At 37.0% G+C, this 17,582-nt stretch overlaps 1 protein-coding gene across 1 annotated transcript; it reads left to right on the top strand.

Annotated features, from left to right (window-relative positions):
* The first annotated feature begins 636 nt into the window (after positions 1 to 636).
* LOC123504190 lies at positions 637 to 15,797 on the top strand. Its single transcript, XM_045254536.1, has 5 exons — positions 637 to 789; positions 7,914 to 7,997; positions 8,282 to 12,106; positions 14,127 to 14,290; positions 15,447 to 15,797. The coding sequence occupies exons 3-5, from the start codon at positions 8,425 to 8,427 to the stop codon at positions 15,468 to 15,470; spliced, it is 3,870 nt and encodes a 1,289-aa protein (XP_045110471.1). The 5' UTR covers positions 637 to 789; positions 7,914 to 7,997; positions 8,282 to 8,424; the 3' UTR covers positions 15,471 to 15,797.
* The last annotated feature ends 1,785 nt before the right edge of the window (positions 15,798 to 17,582 follow it).

Here is a 17,582-nt window from a genome sequence, read left to right as displayed (position 1 = left end):
TAAGGAGAATCATTAAATAGGTTGCATATTGTACTGTAAAAGGAAATACTTAGTAAAATGTATCCCCGTCCCTATCACAACATATACAAGTAAAAGAAAAGTCACCGCGCTGCATATATGCTTGTGGCATATTGTTTGTGCTTCAACCTGTGATGGTGTTTGTATGACGTACATTTATATTCATATCGATCACTATTTGGTACGTTCAAAAAGGAGGTGGTCAGCAGTCTCACAGATTCGCAGTAGATCTGGTAGAGGTTTTGCGCCTGTGAGATTATGAATCCAGAATCCAGATTCCAGAAGCCCCAATACTAAAATCTGTGTGGTGCTCTCTCTCTCTCTCTCTCTCTCTCTCTCTCTCTCTCTCTCTCTCTCTCTCTCTCTCTCTCTCTCTCTATATATATATATATATATATATATATATATATATATATATATATATATATATATATATATATATATATATATATATATCAGTATTTATTCAAATTTCTTTCAAATATATTTAAATCTGATAGGCTTTAAGGAAATTGCATTTTTAAGAAGACAGCATAGCATTTAGAAATGTCTTACAGTAAAGAAACAATGAAAATAGTCGGTAAGTCAACACTAGGTGTGCATTGTTTTGTAAGCCCGTAGAAGACACAGATACATTGTAGGTTTTCGCGGGAATGCTAAGGCTTTCGCACATACTCATCAGCAGGGTAGTCTCGACTCTAGACACAGATTCCCCTTATGGGATCTGCCATTGCCGTGGAAGTTAGTTTCAAATGGCTCTCATTTAATCAGGTAAGATCGAGTGTTTAATGGTGTATAGTGTGTATGTGTGTGCATGCGTGTCCTTCACTGTAGTAACCACAACCTTGTATTAAAAAAAAGCTGCTGAGCGTAGTAACGCACCCTGCTTTGTTTTGGCGCTGCATGATGTGCATCGTATTGTCTTCCCAAACTATGTTTATGAGTTTAGTGTGATATTACCACTTATTTGACCCTTTTTCGTAATGTGTGAAAGCCAGATGCCCGCTATAAAGTTACATACGGGAAAAAAGGGGATGTTTTTTGAGGGTTGTGGTTACTATGGTTGCACCATGTCGTGCTCGCCATACCAGGTGAAATTCCAAACCCAACCAACCCTGAAGGGAGTAGTCACAAATTGTTCATGCCCGTGAGACAAGAAAAATAAAGTGAGTGTGAGGTGATGCATAAACTATATTACCTACTCTAAATATGATTTTTAATCCTGCAAGGTCTTAGTAATCCTGTACATAAGTCATTTGATGCTGACGTTATAGGGCACTATCAAACTACCCTGTTGTGGAGTTTCTTGTTATAGTAGCTAATGATGTAGCAGGGGCTCATCTTCACCTTAGATCCTACAAAATTAGAGGTTTAACTCCACTAGGTCAGGAATTACATTAAATGGAGATTAATTTTGTTGATTGATTCATTTGTTTATTTGGTAAATCTTACCAATGGCACCTCTTTAAATATTTTTAGATATCTCCCCTCCCCCTCAGCAAGCTTCTAAGGGGATACATGGGGATCTCCTTAGCTTAAACTAGCTGGGGGCTGTGTGACAAGCTTTGTCATTGTGGACTTTGTTTTTGGGAGGCACCTTCCAAACTTTGAGAGCCTGTATAGGACAAACTAAGGCCGGCCGCCAAATAAAACCACAAAAAACATGTTGGGCATAAACTACTTCATCACTATATGTCAATATTTTACTGCTTCATTGGGAGGTGCTATTGGTAACATTATCCATTTATTTTGTGGCTGTAAAATAATTTGACATTGTGACCACAACTCCTTAGTTTTGACAGTTATATAACCTTACATTTATCTTTCCTTATCTTCTACATTGAGATGAAAAATACTGAGAGTAAACACATCAATTAATATAGCAAATCATGACAAAAAAAAAAAAAAATACTGATATATCTATATAGAAATTGGGTAACTGAATCTTTGAAACATTTCTCTCTTACCTGGAAAGCCTCCCTAAAGGATGTCCAACTAGAACTGGGCAAGGGAAAGATTGTCCTTGAAATGTTACAATAGATAATCCAGTCTAACCAGCAGTGCCCAATAATGATGATACAATAGTCTGGTTTAATTAATTGTCCATTGAGATTTGTCATTTGATATATGGGATAGAATTAATGTCAGTTACAGTCAAGTCTTTAAAGAATAAAGTGAAGTGATTTATAAAGTTAGAGTGCAGGGTAAGTAAATAAAAATAAACCTTCCAATTTGACAGAAACAAAAACTAAATTTCTAATTACAAATCAAGAGGACAGGGATTTAAATGTATTAATTTATTAATTTCACATGAGTATACTGACCTGAAATAGGACATTTGGTGGTTGTTTCATACCCAAGGCACTGGCCCAGGTATCTGGCGTTGTTCATTATTTGTCCAAGACACTGACCCAAATCTTAAGACCCAGTATTGTTCATTATGTGTTGTTCTCACTTGCCTTTGGGTTGGCCTGGTATTGACAGAGCAAGTAACATATGACCACTCTTAGAAGCTGATATAAGATTAGAAAAATAAACAAAAAAAATAATGTTGATAATAGTATAAAGCCATGAAGCAAAAGAAAACTATTAATCACTCTACTGTGATTAGTATATCATGTACTACAACAGCCAGAAAGGAAATCCAAGATAAAAGTGTTGAAATAGGAATGAATAATATAATAAAAGCAATGTAGAAACTTGCAGTGTTGAAGGTCTTTCATATGTATAAGGCATACTAATGGTGACACCATTAGTATGCCTTATACATACAATTGGAATTGCTTTTAATGGGTTACAATAAAAGAGTGTGAGCTGATGGGTATATGTTAATCCTTTTTTGAAAATGGGCAAAAATTTGTTGGTTTGTAGTTGGAATTATATTATAGTGGTGACCACTTGGTAATAAATTCAATTTTAATAATCTAGGAATAAGGAAATGTGGATGCTGATATGTTGGATAGGAGACTTTGATGAGACAAATGTAAATCCAGGAGAACATTAGGATAGTGCATGCAGGAAGGATTCCATGAGGACCATTAAGTTAAAAAGTGTAGTTTTAAAGTTAGGGAGATAGACTACTACTCTCTCTCTCTCTCTCTCTCTCTCTCTCTCTCTCTCTCTCTCTCTCTCTCTCTCTCTCTCTCTCTCTCTCTCTCTCTCTCTCTCTCTCTCTCTCTCTCTCTCTTTGTTGTTTTTATATAGTTAGCGAGTGGTGTTTGTGCTTGGTGTCTGTGTGTGGTGCTTTTGAGTGTTAGTGAAGTGAAAGTGTGTACTGCAAGTGTTAGATTAGAGTGAAATAGTGGTTAGAATCAGTGTTTGTGAGTTAAAAGTATTTTGGTAGAGCGAGGAGACTAGGCTTGTAACCGTCAAGTTGACCTTGAAAGAGGATTAGTTGACCTCACTTAGGCCCCCACAACCATGGTTCCCCCATCCCGCCGTCACCAAGTATTTTTATTTGTTTGTGAGTTAGTTAACAGATTGTAAATTAGTATGGCGGTAGCTACTGAGGTATATCAGAGTGTGATTGAGTGCGTGAAAGAGTGTGTTGAGGTGGGATTGGCCGAGTTTGTTGTTTGTGAGATGTGTGGGCATGACAGGAAGGTCGTTGACTTTTCTGAGTGTATAGTGTGTAGGCTCAAGAGCGAGAATTTAGTTCTTTCTCTTGAGCACCGAGAATTGCGAGAGGAAATCAGAAAGCTAAGTGAGGGGAAAAGTGCGAACGAAGTTCTCATCTTTGAGTTGAAGGAGGAGGTTAAGAGGCTTGGGGAGGCAGTGGAAAAATTAGGCAGGAGATCAGTGTTAGGCCGAAGGTTGGACCTTCTGAGGGCGACAGGGTGGCTTGGCCCTCTGTCGGGAAGAGCAGAGTGGGGAAGAGGGAGCAGGCGAGCCAGACTGGGAAAGATAGTAGTCAGGATGGGCAGAGATGGCAGGTTGCGAGGGAAGGAAAGCGGAGGCAGTTAGGGAGGATAGGACTAAACCTGTTGAGTGTGAAAATAGGTTCGGTTTGTTGGAGGGGAGAGTGAGTGGAGTGAATGAAGTGGTTGTGGTGAGTGAAAGGAGAAAGAAGGGGGTAGAGGAGAGGAGGAGGAGGGTTGTGCCTAGCACACCTCAGGTGTGTGTGGTGGGTGACTCTCAGGTTAGGTATTTAGATAGCACTTTCTGTGGGAAAGACAGGGATAGGAGGACGAACGTGTGTATGCCTGGTGCAGGTGTGAAGGCAGTGAGTGAGGAGGTGCAGAAGAGGGTTGGGGGGATGGAGAGGGAGGGTGTAGTAGTTTTGCACGTAGGTGGGAACGATGTCAGAGCAGGTGGGTCGGAGGAGTTAGTGGCAAGATTTCGGGAAATGTTAGGCAAGATAAGGGAGAGTGGTAGGAGGTGTGTAGTGTCAGGAATCTTGCCTCGTGTGTATGTTAGCAGGAATGGTTGTCTAGGGCCATTGGTGTGAATGATCGGGTAAAAGGGATGTGTAAGAATGTGGGTGTCAGCTTTGTGGATGTATGGGATAGGTTCTATGGGCGAAGGGATTTGTATGCTAGGGATGGTGTGCATCTGAGTAGGAAGGGTGTGGATGTGCTGAGTGGATGTCTGGATGGGGGAGTTGGGATGGAGTGTAGGGAGTGAGGTAGCAAATGCATTCTAGAAGAAAGATGTTAAGACATAAATTAGATAGATGTTAAGACATAAATTAGATAGGATAAACAGAGATAGTGAAAAGATTACGAAAGATTTCCAGGTGCAAATAGGAGAGAATAAGATTAGGATTCCAAATAAGGAGACAGCATCTAGGAAGGTAGCAGGACTTAAATGTTTTTATGTAAATGCCAGGAGTCTTAGGAACAAGAAGGACGAGTTATCTAGTTATATAGTTGAGGAGGACTTAGATGTTGTATGTGTCACAGAGGCATGGGTAAATGAGGAAAAGTTTAGGAAAATAGGAAAGAATATGAAGTAGATGGATACATTATGTATTTACACCAGAGAATTGGTAGGATAGGTGGAGGAGTAGTTATTTATGTAAAAAATCCTTCATTTCCAGTCAGGTTAATGGTATTAAGGTAGATAACAGAGTAGAGTCCTTATGGCTGGATGTTAGAGTAAACAAAAGTAAGGTTATTAGAGTAGGAGCTTTTATAGACCACCTAACCAGTCAGCAGATGTAGACAACCTTATGGTAGATGAGATAAATAGGGGTGTACTAGTCAGACAATTATCTTAGGGATTTTAATCTTAAGTCAGTAAACTGGGAGAGGATGGTAGGAGATGCTAGTGAAAATAAGTTTATGGAAAGTTTTCAGGATAACTATTTAGTGCAGATGGTAGATAAACCTACTAGGGGAGGAAGGTTTTAGACATAGTACTAACAAATATTGAGCATTGTTTAAAGGAAGTTGAGGTAGGAGAGACTTTAGCAAACAGTGACCATCATATAATTAGATTTATCATTAATTCCAGTAGGGATAATATAGTGAATAAGACTAGAGTCCCAAACTATCAGAAAGGCAATTATGGTAGGTTACGTCAGTTATTAGGAGAGGTAAACTGGGAAGATAGTTTTGGAAATAAAACTGCACAGGAGATGTGGGATATTTTTAAGGTTGTAGTAAAGGGTATAGTGATGCAGTGTATCCCTTACAAAGATATAAGGCAGAGAAACAGGAAGCCATTATGGTGGACTCATGAGATAGGTAGCCAGATCAGAGAGAAGAAGAGGGCATATAGAGAGTTGCAGAAAAGTGGGAAGATGTAGATTTGATTAGGTACAGACAGGTCAGAGATGATTTGAGTAAGGTTATAAAAAAGTAAAAGGCAGGCAGAGATAAAACTAGCTAGAGCTGGGAGTAAAGATCCCAAAAATTATATAGTTATTACAAGGTCAGTGATAAAAGAAATAAGGATAGGATTGGACCACTCAGAAAAGATGGTGTAGTAGTGGATCAAAATGAAGACATAGTAGAATTATTGAATGAACAATTTTCTTCAGTATTTACTAGGAAAGAATAGGAAATCCTGTTACAAACAGTGCGACGAGTAGTTTAAGAGCTTTAGAAAATATTGATATAAAACCGGGAATTATTAGGAAATTTATTCTTGAACTAGACGATAGGAAAGCTAGTGGTCCTGATGAGCTACATGCCAGAGTACTTAGGGAGGGTGTAGACAGTATTTCTGAAGCACTTAAGTTAATCTTTGAAAGATCACTTAGGTTTGCTGAGATACCTCAGGACTGGAAGTTAGCTAATGTTACTCCAATATTTAAAAAGGTAGGAAGGATGATGCGAATAATTATAGACCGATCAGTTTAACTAGTATAGTATGTAAGATACTAGAGAAAATCATTAAGGGTAGTATTTGGGAGCATTTAAATGAGAATAGATTAATTAGAGATACCCAACATGGCTTTAGATCAGGGAGGTCCTGTCTTACAAATTTGCTCGATATCTTAGAATATATTACCAAGGAGTTAGATGATGGAAATAGCATAGATGTTATATATCTAGATTTTAGCAAGGCGTTTGATAAGGTACCGCATAGGAGGCTAGTGTACAAATTGAGACTACATGGGATAGGGGTAGGTTAGTTGATTGGATTAGTGAATGGCTTTCTGATAGGAAACAGAGAGTAGTATTAAATGGGGCAATGTCTGAGTGGAAGGAAGTGGTTAGTGGGTACCCCAAGGATCAGTGCTAGGACCTCTTCTTTTCTTGGTGTACATTAACGATTTAGATATAGGAATTAGTAGCAAAGTATCAAAGTTTGCAGATGATACTAAGATAGCATGTGCAGTACAGGGTGAAAAGGACAATTACAGAATACAACGAGACCTGGACAGGCTGATAGCATGGGCAGACAGGTGGCAGATGGAGTTTAATTCTAAAAGTGTCAGGTTATGCATTTAGGTAAAGACAACACAAACTTTAACTATGAGATGGAGGGATGTTGGCTAGAGGCAGTAGAGGAAGGAAAGGATTTAGGAGTAGTGATAGACAGGACTATGAAATTTTCAAAGCAATGTTTAGAAGCAAGAAATAGGGCAAATAGGATCCTGGGTTTTATAAATAGAAATGTTAGTTATAAAAGTAAGGAAGTGGTGCGTAGCTTATATAATTCCTATGTTAGGCCCCATTTAGAGTATTGCATACAGGCCTGGTCACCCCATTATAGGCAGGATATCAACATGTTAGAAGCAGTTCAGAGAAGAGCAACTAGGATGATACCAGCATTAAAGCGCCTGGAGTATAGAGATAGATTAAAGGAATTAAACATGTTTTCATTTGAGAGGAGATGTATAAGAGGGATATGATAGAGTTATTTAAAATGTTCTCAGATACAAACTACATAGATGTGAGATCTTTCTTTACCTTAGAGGAGGGAAGTAGGACTAGAAATCATGGCAGGAAGATTAGAAAGCAAGGCTGCAGGTTAGATATAAGAAAATATTTCTTTAGTCATAGGGTGGTAGACTTCTGGAATGCATTGCCAGAGAGGGTTGTAAATAGCACTAGTTTGACAATGTTTAAAAACAGATTAGATAAGCACTTAAATTTATTAGATTTATAATTATGTATAGCACTGCATGATAGTTTTTATAAGAAATTTACTATAGTTAAACAAGACATGATCCCCATGTATGGGGATCACAGATTGTAGAGGAATTTGCTGCAGGACTTAGCCCTGTTAATGGGCCAAATATTTAGAATTAGTATATAATGTATTGTGTACTTGTAAGTGTATCTTTAAGTACTGATGACGAGGTTGCTGTGCGACTGATACAGGATAACCTAGATGGGCCCTGGTGGCCCTTTGTTATCCTATTATTTATGTTATGTTATGTTATGTTACAGTCAACTGTGAATTGGTATTTGCAAATTCACTGATTTAGATTAATTTTCCAGTGATTCAGGATTAGAGCTCACTTTGTTCCTGGAAGAGGGCAAATGACAATGGCTGCTGCAAATTAACCAACAATAGAAGGTTATGTAAGTACAACTTGATACTCATTTCAGTATTTAAATTGTGAGTCTTATGCTTGGTAAGGAAATTAAGTGTTCATAGCAAAATGTAATGAAGGCAGAGTAATTTATCAAATAGTAACACAAGCTATATAGTGCTCCTCCTACTTCAAAGTAGTAATAATAATAATTATAAAAATGATAAATAAATAGATAAATTAGTGTATTCTCAAAAATGTAACTTCATGAGTGACCTCTGTATATAATTATGGGAACACTTAGTAATCTAGCCATTTCTTCATCACTTTCAGGACTGCTATTAATGGATGTCTATACAAGATGTGCAACTACATACTTGGAATGAATACCATGGGCTGTGAATAATGAAACTAGGCAAGCTCTGAACATTAATGATATTTTCTCCATTTTCTTTCTTCCAAATTGAACAGCAATTATGTCACATTTATCAAATTTTAACAGGATAAAGGGTGAACCTGTACACTATTTTACTGGCAGAGTAAGAGCTTTTTGGAAAGATCTGGTGTTTTTCTCTGATGCAAGAAATGTTGCAGTTATTGAAATTCATGATTTGTACATAAATGGAAAGCGAGCATTTTCAAAAGATTTGAGTTATTTAGAAGACTTGGTAAGAAATAGTGATTGGAAAAAATCTCCAGAATTGCATTCCTATGTAAGTGAATACCCTTATGATATTCCCACTCCTTGGCCCTACCAACTCTCAGGGAAAGCTCTTTGGAAAGCCAAGTGTGCTTGGTTGGGTTGGATTCCTAATTGCATAAAAAATGCCAATATCAATAATATTGTTCATATGCCCATCAGTTACTACAGTGGTTTGGTAAAAAAAATATTTATGGATAATATTCTATTTGGGGACATGAGAAATGATATAATGGTTTCTTCAGATAATGTTTATGTCAATGGAGAGAGAGGTTTTAAAAGGAACACCCACGATTCCACAGATTCTTCTTGGATTAAAATCCGCGCTTACATCATCAGATTAGATGTTTTAACAAACATGCATCTTGGACCTCTACCTGATTTGCCCATTTGGCCCAAAGACAGTTTGTGTTCAGACATGTGGGTGGCAAAGTTTGCTTGGTTTGGTGATATGCCTAATGAAGTGAGGGATCAAATTGGAAGATATCATGTCATTCGCATGAACCAGTGGAGTAACATATGTCATGTTCCATGGAAGGATAAGAGTGCTCAGCAGGTGTCTGCCAATAAAGAATCTTGGAAAGACAGATACAACTATGATGATAAACAGAGAGTCCCTGAAAAAGAAATAAGATCTTGCCATTTATTGGTGCCAACAGAACAACCAGCTGGATACATGAGAGGGGCTCTCCTGTTGGCTGACAGTAAGCAGGCACTTATGACAAGTTATGTTGATTTGATTGCTTTCAGCAAGGATAACTTTTATGTTAATGGGCAAAAATTCAAAGATAATTATGATCTTTGTTTTTTCTTTAAAAATCGTAGAGTTTGCTTAAATGCATGGGTGATACCCTTTGATAAACCAAAAGTGATATTCAACATAAATGTTGCATGGCATGCAGTGTGTGTTTGGTATGGAAGTCCACCAAAGGATTTGGAACACATTAAGAATAGTGCTTGTGGAAAAACTGTGGATGACTTAGTAGAAAGTCCTTCTTCTGTCACATTAACTCATTTTTTGGGAAATGTCTATGATTTACATTATGATTCAGGTGAGCTCATGAGTAAAGCTGGCCTTGATCAATCTGTGAAAGTATCTTTTTCAAGAAAAGTTGTTTACATGTATGGAAGAAAATTTAACACAGACTGCTCTCTCCTTGACAACCAACAAGTATTACAGAACAACATTTGGTCAGTTTTAGCATATCCAGTGTTAACAGATATGGCCAATGGCATTCCACATTATCAAGCATTAGTTATATGGCAATATGAAGACCAGCACTCAATGCATGTAATATCAAAGATTATCACAGAATTTGTGGAGGAAACGAAAAATTGTTGCAAAAGAAAAGAGAAAGTAACCCAACACATGTCTGGATATATAGCAAAGATTTCTGATAATTATGGTATCATGAAAGTTGAAAGTGCATCAGTGGATAATATCTACTTATACTTTAGGAAGGAAGTTCTTTATATTGATGGAAAGTTATTTCCAAAAAATATCTGTCTTCCAGCAAAAGAACAAGGAAGGCAGTGTAATGCAGAATGTAAGACTATGCTGCCAAAAGATGTTGATGGTTATCAGGTTACTATGGAAGCAACATTGCTATGGATTGGAAGGAAACCATCACTTGAATCTAGAAAACCTGCACCAGATTTTTCAGGGAACCCTCAACATGTACAAAACACTGATTGTAGTGATTACAATGAACACTATGCTGCAAATATGCAAACTGAATCATACACCAGGCCTGGTAGGGTCCTTCATATTGCTGAAGGAGTGAAGGTGGGTAGTGTCTTTATTGTTGACAAACACTGTGGACTTATTATTTGCTCAAATATCATTGCTGTCTTTTCCAGTGATACCTTTTATGTGAATGGGAACAAATTAAGCAGTAATGATTCCTTGGATAATTTTTGCTCAGAAAATAAGATTACTGTAAAAGCTAAGATAGTGACTTTAAAAGCACCAAAAATTGTGCTGAATTGTGCAGTTATGTGTGAAGCCATTTGTACCTGGATTGGGCAAGAGCCAAGTGACCTCACACGTTTACAAAGAGAACATCTCATTAAAAGAAACAAATCTTGTGATATTCCCAAGATATCACACAAGTCTTTGTTATACTTTGTGGGAAAAATAAGTCCTGTTTCTAAAGATGTTGCACTACTTGCCAGTTCAACTCCTGAGGGGACATCAAAAATTCTCTTTTCAAAAGAAAATATCTTTATAAATGGAAGTGTTGTAGATAAAGATGACATTTTTGAAAAATGGAAGAGAACCTCCTCTCATAGTTGGTGGTCTGTTCTTGCTTGTCCTATATCTCCAAAATATATAATGGGTCATTCAGTGTGCTACTCTGCTGTTGCAGTTTGGGATATGAGTCATCACCACAAGATGAGAAAAGTGTTACCTTTAGTAGCTTGTCAGGTAAATGATAAACCTGATAAACAAGAGTATTGCACAAATGGAAAACTCAGTGGACCAAAGAAATCAGCACTAGTCACACAAGAAGCATCATTACATACCTTGCAGCTGAAGGAATGCAGCAAAGAAAAGTTGCTACAGGTTAAAGGGTCATCACAATTGAATGACTCCTCAGTGATAGTCTCCAACATTACCAAAGAATGCTCTAAAGATGAAACTATTGTATCTTCTGTTGATTTAGCGCTGTCTCCTGAAAACGAATTTTGTGGAAAGCACATTAGAGGACATGTTGTGAAAAAGACTGGAAGAGGGGGTATAGCTCTGTGGAGAAGCCAGATCTTTGAGGGCTTGGTTTTTATTGAATTTAATACAGAAACTTTATACCATGACTTGGAGCCTATTGTTGAAATATGGAGAGTCAATGATGTCAAGTCAAGAGCTTGTAACTTTTATGTAATTCCTGTACCACATCATAGGATTGGTGAATATGTGGTGAGTCTTAAAGCAACGTGTGGCTGGATGGGAAAGAAGCCATCACACCTTCCATCACCTGGCACCCAGCTTTTGTCTAAAATTGATCTGAGTAGTGTTCATGTAACTCAACCAAATGATATGCAAGGTAGTGAATCAGAAATGGTGCAAGTATCCCAAGAATATCATCAGAAGGGTAATACTGTAAATGAAAGAAACCTTGCAAAGAATCACATTCAATTAGAGCTACCTGTCACTGGAAAGTTCAAGAACATGATGCAGGAAACTAAAAATGAAGAAGCTTCAAGGACAGGCTGTGGGACACGAAAGCCAGCACAACCTGTGCTGCCGTCTAGACTTCCAAATGCTGATGAATGTGGAAAAATCTGGGAGGACAAGAACAAAAAGCAAATCCATCATCAAGGTTCCATTGTCGAGGTTCACTCCAGTGTAGGTCAGCTAAAGGGAGAAGATGGAAGTCTTCACTACTTTCCACGTGAAAGCTGCCACCTTTATGGTGTCCCTCTTCTTAATGTGGAGCTGTGGCATGTTCTTGCTGAAGGTATGTAGTGGATTACAATTTATTGATATTTTTATTCAGTTTGAAATTTGATATTGAAATTCATTTATGTAATTTTCCTGACTTGGATGAAAAATCTAAGCTCTTGTAGAATGTTTAACAAAATATATTACAGTAAATCCTTTCTAAGATTTATATGGGGAAATGCCAGTGTGTGATACCATTAAAAATCCAAGTTGCAAGAGAAAACTAGAAGTAGCTTTAGAAGCCATCATAAAGACCAGGAAATACTGTAGTAGTCAGCCAGCAATACTAGTTATGCATGACATAGCAAAACAAAGGCTGTACAGAAAGCAAGCATTATTTCCAGTGCACAACTTATTATAAATAGTTCTGTTGTCTTTTGACATATGAAAAGCTTTTGATAGAGTCTAGTACAAAGCTTTGATTTCTAAACTACCTTCCTTTGTCTTCTATCCCTCTCTCTACATCTTCATCTCAATTTTCCTTTCTGAACATTCTATTGCTGTTGTGGGATTACTGTTCTTTTTAAACCTATTAATAGTGGAGTTCCTCAGGGTTCTGTTTGGTCACCCACTCTCTTCCTATTACTCATCAATAATTTTTGAAACCAAACCACCTTGCACTTTTCCACGTCTTTTCATAGATGACCTTCAGCATAGAAACATATCACACAGGAAAGCCACAGATTTGTGATCTCTCTCTAAAATTTCTGATTAGGACAGAACAACCTTTTATTGTTCAGTGTCTCAAAAGCTCAATTCCTCCATCCCTCTACTCAGCACAACCTTAGAGGCAACTCTCTCCTCTTCAATGAAACTCAGCTGTTCTCTTCTTCTACACTGAATATCCTTGATCTGTCCTTTACTTGTAACTGCAAACTTCATATCTCATCTCTAGCTAAAACAGCTTCATGAAGTTAGGCATTCTGAGTCATCTCTGACAATTTTTCACCCACCCCAACTGCTAACTCTGTACATGTGACTTATCTCTCCATGTATGGAGTAAGATTCACTTGTATGCAGGGCTTTCCACTCATGCTTTTCTTTTAGACAGGGTGGAATCAAAAGCTTTTCGTCTCATCAACTTCTCTTCTCTAACTGATTGTCTTCAGCCTCTTTCTCTCCTCCACAATGTTGCATCTCTTGCTATTTTGTACTGCTATTTTTATGCCAACTGCTCTTCTGATCTTGCTTACTGCATACCTTTCCTCCTCCCATGGTCTTTCGCTACAAGATTTTCTTCTTTCTCTGTTCATCTCTGATATAAGAGTTAATCAATATTCTCAATCATTCATCTCTTCCAGTGATAAACTCTGGAACTCCCTGCCTGCTTCTGTATTTTCATCTTCTTATGACTTGAACTCGTTTAAGAGGGTGGTTTGAAGACATTTACTCCATTCATTTTGCTAACTCTTTTGACTCTGTTCAGGGACTGCCACCTCAGTACGCCTTTTATTTAATCACTATTTTTTTTGGCCTGGGTCAGTTACCTTCCTACATAAAAAGAAAAAAGAAGAAAAGCACTAGGTGGTTATATATTATGCACTGTGTATATTTATGCCTCTTCAGTGGCACAGTGCGTCTCACCATAGTTTCTTTTGTTTTTGTAATAGTATTAAAGACAAGTCATTTATGTCATTGGTTAAATTTTTCTTATTGCTTCAGTGTATGATACTGTACTGTAGAATAGTACATTAGATACATATCTAATGTTTATCCAAGTGTCCAATATCTCCCATATATCTTGGAGAACTATCCAAGATATAGAGTGTTCAACTTCCTCTTATATCTTATATTTGCCTTATCCAATATCCAAAATATTTGGTTCAACTTTAGGCAAGGTTTAGTGCACTTTGATTTTTATTACGCCTATATTGGCAATTATATTATACTTGTATTTCCATAACTTTAGCCTATGTAGGGTCTGTTTTAAGTATTTTACTGAAATTACTCAGATTTGGAGCAGCATGGAAATGCCAACATATTTAAGTATCTATGATCCTAGAAATTTAGAGTATCAAGGATTGTAATTTTTTCAGATGATCCTGTTCTGTATACTGTGATAGAGCTTGTTCCTGGGATGATAAAAGTTCAGAAGGTGTGGCTTGGAGCTCTTGAACTGCCAAATAAGAAGATCACAAATGAACATATTCTTGCTTGGTGTCAGATGAAGTTGGTGCCTGATGGCGCTCGAGACATCTTGGTATGTTGAGTTTATTTTATGATCTATATAATATGTAATGCCCCATCCCTGTCAAAACTATTCCTAGAAGGTCATAGAGCAAAAAACAGTTATTCCATTAAGAATACACACCATATCATAGGTATCTTGTTGCATGTTATCTAGTTTTGCAGTGGTATTATAATTGATAAGATAAAGTGGTTTTGGTTTTGGTTTTTTTTTTTAATTAGGTAAGTAATAACCAAGGCTACCTATTGTCAGAGTTATTATCGTTCTTTCATATCTTCTTTTGTTCTCTATAGGTAGATACATTTATGTAAATAATATGATTCTTTATTTCTACTATTTTGTAGAGGCATAATTTCATGTTACAATTATTTTTTATTATTTATTTATTTATTATTTGTTTTTACTAGTAAAGGGAAAGAGTAATTGATTGCCATTGAAAATGTAGAAGTTTTGGGGAAGTATGAAGAACATAAGAGCACTAGTCATTTGCCTTGCTGAAAGTGGGAAAAGAAGTAAAGCTTGCAGCTTCTGATACAGTGGTGCCCAAACTTTTCTTGAGCAAGTACTACTTGGATGTCCCGTACAGTCTTTGCATACCATCTGGATCCAGAAAAACTCAATTCTAGTAAATATCAATTTATCCACAAGTAGAACATACAAAATGAACTAACAACAAGGAGCACAACTCAGTTTCATGCAAGGAATGCATCTGTTTCTTCTCCACCAGCTCATCAATGACAGATTATCTTCTGTAAGGCAATAATAATTTTTCTGAGAAATGAATTACCTTTAGGTAAGTGAAAATTGCACACGATCCCAAAAATGCTCACATATCACCTGGAAGGTCTTCGCGTACCACAAACGGATCACATATCACAGTTTGGGAATCACTGTTTTACTAGATAGATAGTTTAGCATACAGTGACTACAGTATTACAAATTTTTATGGAAGGCCTGTGCATGCAGATTGGATTTTCACTTTCAGTATCCTTCAAACTAAAATTCTTACTTTGCGCTGTACTAGAACTTTATGTTGCAGTTGTGATAGGTTAGATGTAATTTATTGGTGTAATTCTGCTTCAGTATTATTGCCAATTTTCTGCATTACACTTCCACCTCAATATGAAATGGTTATGAAACATTCATTTTGTACTTCATTTATATGCAGATAAGTCAGCTAGAGATGCAGTGATGCTGGTGTCTCACCTTCCAGTTAGTGCTCCCTCTGACATGTCAAGGTTAAGGTGAGGAGGAAGGGTCAGCAGTTCCAATGGTTTCAACGTACTTATCAAAGACTTACGAGTGCTCTTACTTACCATAAGTTGAATGTGCAAGCCGTGAAGAGGTCAATTTTTCACTTTGACTTGCAAGTCAAAATTTGAGTTGTAAGGTAGCTCCAGGGAGTGTGCCGTTGGTAGCTGGCAGAGTGAATGCCAGATCCACCCAGCATCCCATCTCCAGTGCATTCAGGGAAATGCTTCCCTGGAAATAAGACGGGCAGTCTTATTTCCAGGAAGCATTCCATTCCAGGAAGCTCTCTCTCTCTCTCTCTCTCTCTCTCTCTCTCTCTCTCTCTCTCTCTCTCTCTCTCTCTCTCTCTCTCTCTCTCTCTCTCTCTCTCTCTCTCTCATATTTTTTGTCTGACCATCAGTCCTAGCCTGCCTCCTCCACCTTCCACCCCAGCCAACATCTTCCATAGTCCCAAGTTATTTGATCTCTTAGATGAATGCAGATTATAACATGTTTTTTAAGGGGTGCTGGAATGGATTAATGGCATTCAATTAATTTAATTGGGGAAAATTAATTTGAGATATGTGCAAATTGAGTTACGTGCTCTGCCATGGAACTAATTAACTCATAATGCAAGGTACATATATATATATAAAGTTGTTAAAGTTGGGATATAAGTACATCATTCATATTAAACTGATAGGAATGTTAACTTGAAGCCTAAATAATTTTACTTAATTTTTTTACAAAAAGGATTTTTGTATATGTTCATCCAATTCTACATAAATTTAAGTGACCTTGATGGATCTACATAAATTTTTCATACTTAAGTCATAAGCACTTTTGGTGCCTTTGAACAACTGTCACTCAACCTCTTGTGTTTGCTTCTGAGAAGCTTTCAACCTATTTGATGTTTGTGCTCATCCTTGCCCCTTTGTCCTGTAATTCATAGTTTGGTTGTCTTGAACCAGTCTGCGAATCATCAATTTGCTATTCTCGCCCATATCATGAGCATTTGAGTTATCTGAAACATACTATACTTTTGTTTTTTATGTATCAGGAAGTGATCTCTCCATTATTGCACTGTTCAAAGTTTCTTTACAAATAGAAGTCATGATCACTAAGCTGTTGTGATTGCCTTGACATTGACATGGGTCAGGATGGCCTTGATAATGAATATTGTACCAAACCCACATGTGTGTCTGTAGTAATTTTGATGGTGCTGATAAATGCAAATGATGCTTAATAAGAGTTCTTGTGTGTATGTATAGGAGTGGGAAGATATCTGTTGCATAAAACAGAAATCCTTTCTCTTTCATTAGTAAATTCACTTGTAAATATCACATCACCACAGCTTCCTGAAGTCATCTTGGTTTTGATCATGAAAGCAACTTTTGGGACTAGTATTAGATAATAACTTGTGTGATAATCTCATTTTTATGATACTAATCAAATTTGTCATTATGAAGTATATCAAATTCAATTTGTTGTTTATTCATGGAAATTGTAAGGAATTAGTGTTCTTTTGAGTAATTTTACAACTTATAACATGAAAAACTAACCTTGAAGAGTAGGATTTTGTGCCATAATGAGTATATTGGTATTGATATATCATAGATTGTTCTACATGTTATTACCAATAGATTTAAGATACTAAGAGTTACTGTGTAATAAGTTGCTCATGTGATTTAACGAGTAGTCAAACACCCTCAGAAGGAAATGATAAAGGTTGGGAGATAAAGTTTATCATGCTGTTGAATTGCAGAGGTTAATGGCATGTTGAATGTTGGATTTCTCTTGAGATCATTTAGGATTCCCAAGAGCTATAAAATACTTTAGTTGTACTTTAGATAAATCCACAAGGTTCCAGGTATATATGGAGTATCAACTTTTCAGAGGGTGATTAAAGTGTGCTTTGTTCTTTCATGGTTAGTTATGCCAGCATTATTGTGGTTAGTCTTAATGCTTTTGTGTACTGCCATTCACTCACCACTCACAATTGTTATATTGTGGATTTGTTTCAAACACTTCAAAACTCAGAAAATATATAATTCTTGAACTCTAAAGTTGCTGC

This window comes from Portunus trituberculatus, chromosome 15 (genome assembly GCF_017591435.1).
Source record: "Portunus trituberculatus isolate SZX2019 chromosome 15, ASM1759143v1, whole genome shotgun sequence".
Taxonomy (NCBI): domain Eukaryota; kingdom Metazoa; phylum Arthropoda; class Malacostraca; order Decapoda; family Portunidae; genus Portunus; species Portunus trituberculatus.
This window is presented reverse-complemented; position numbering and strand designations above follow the sequence as displayed.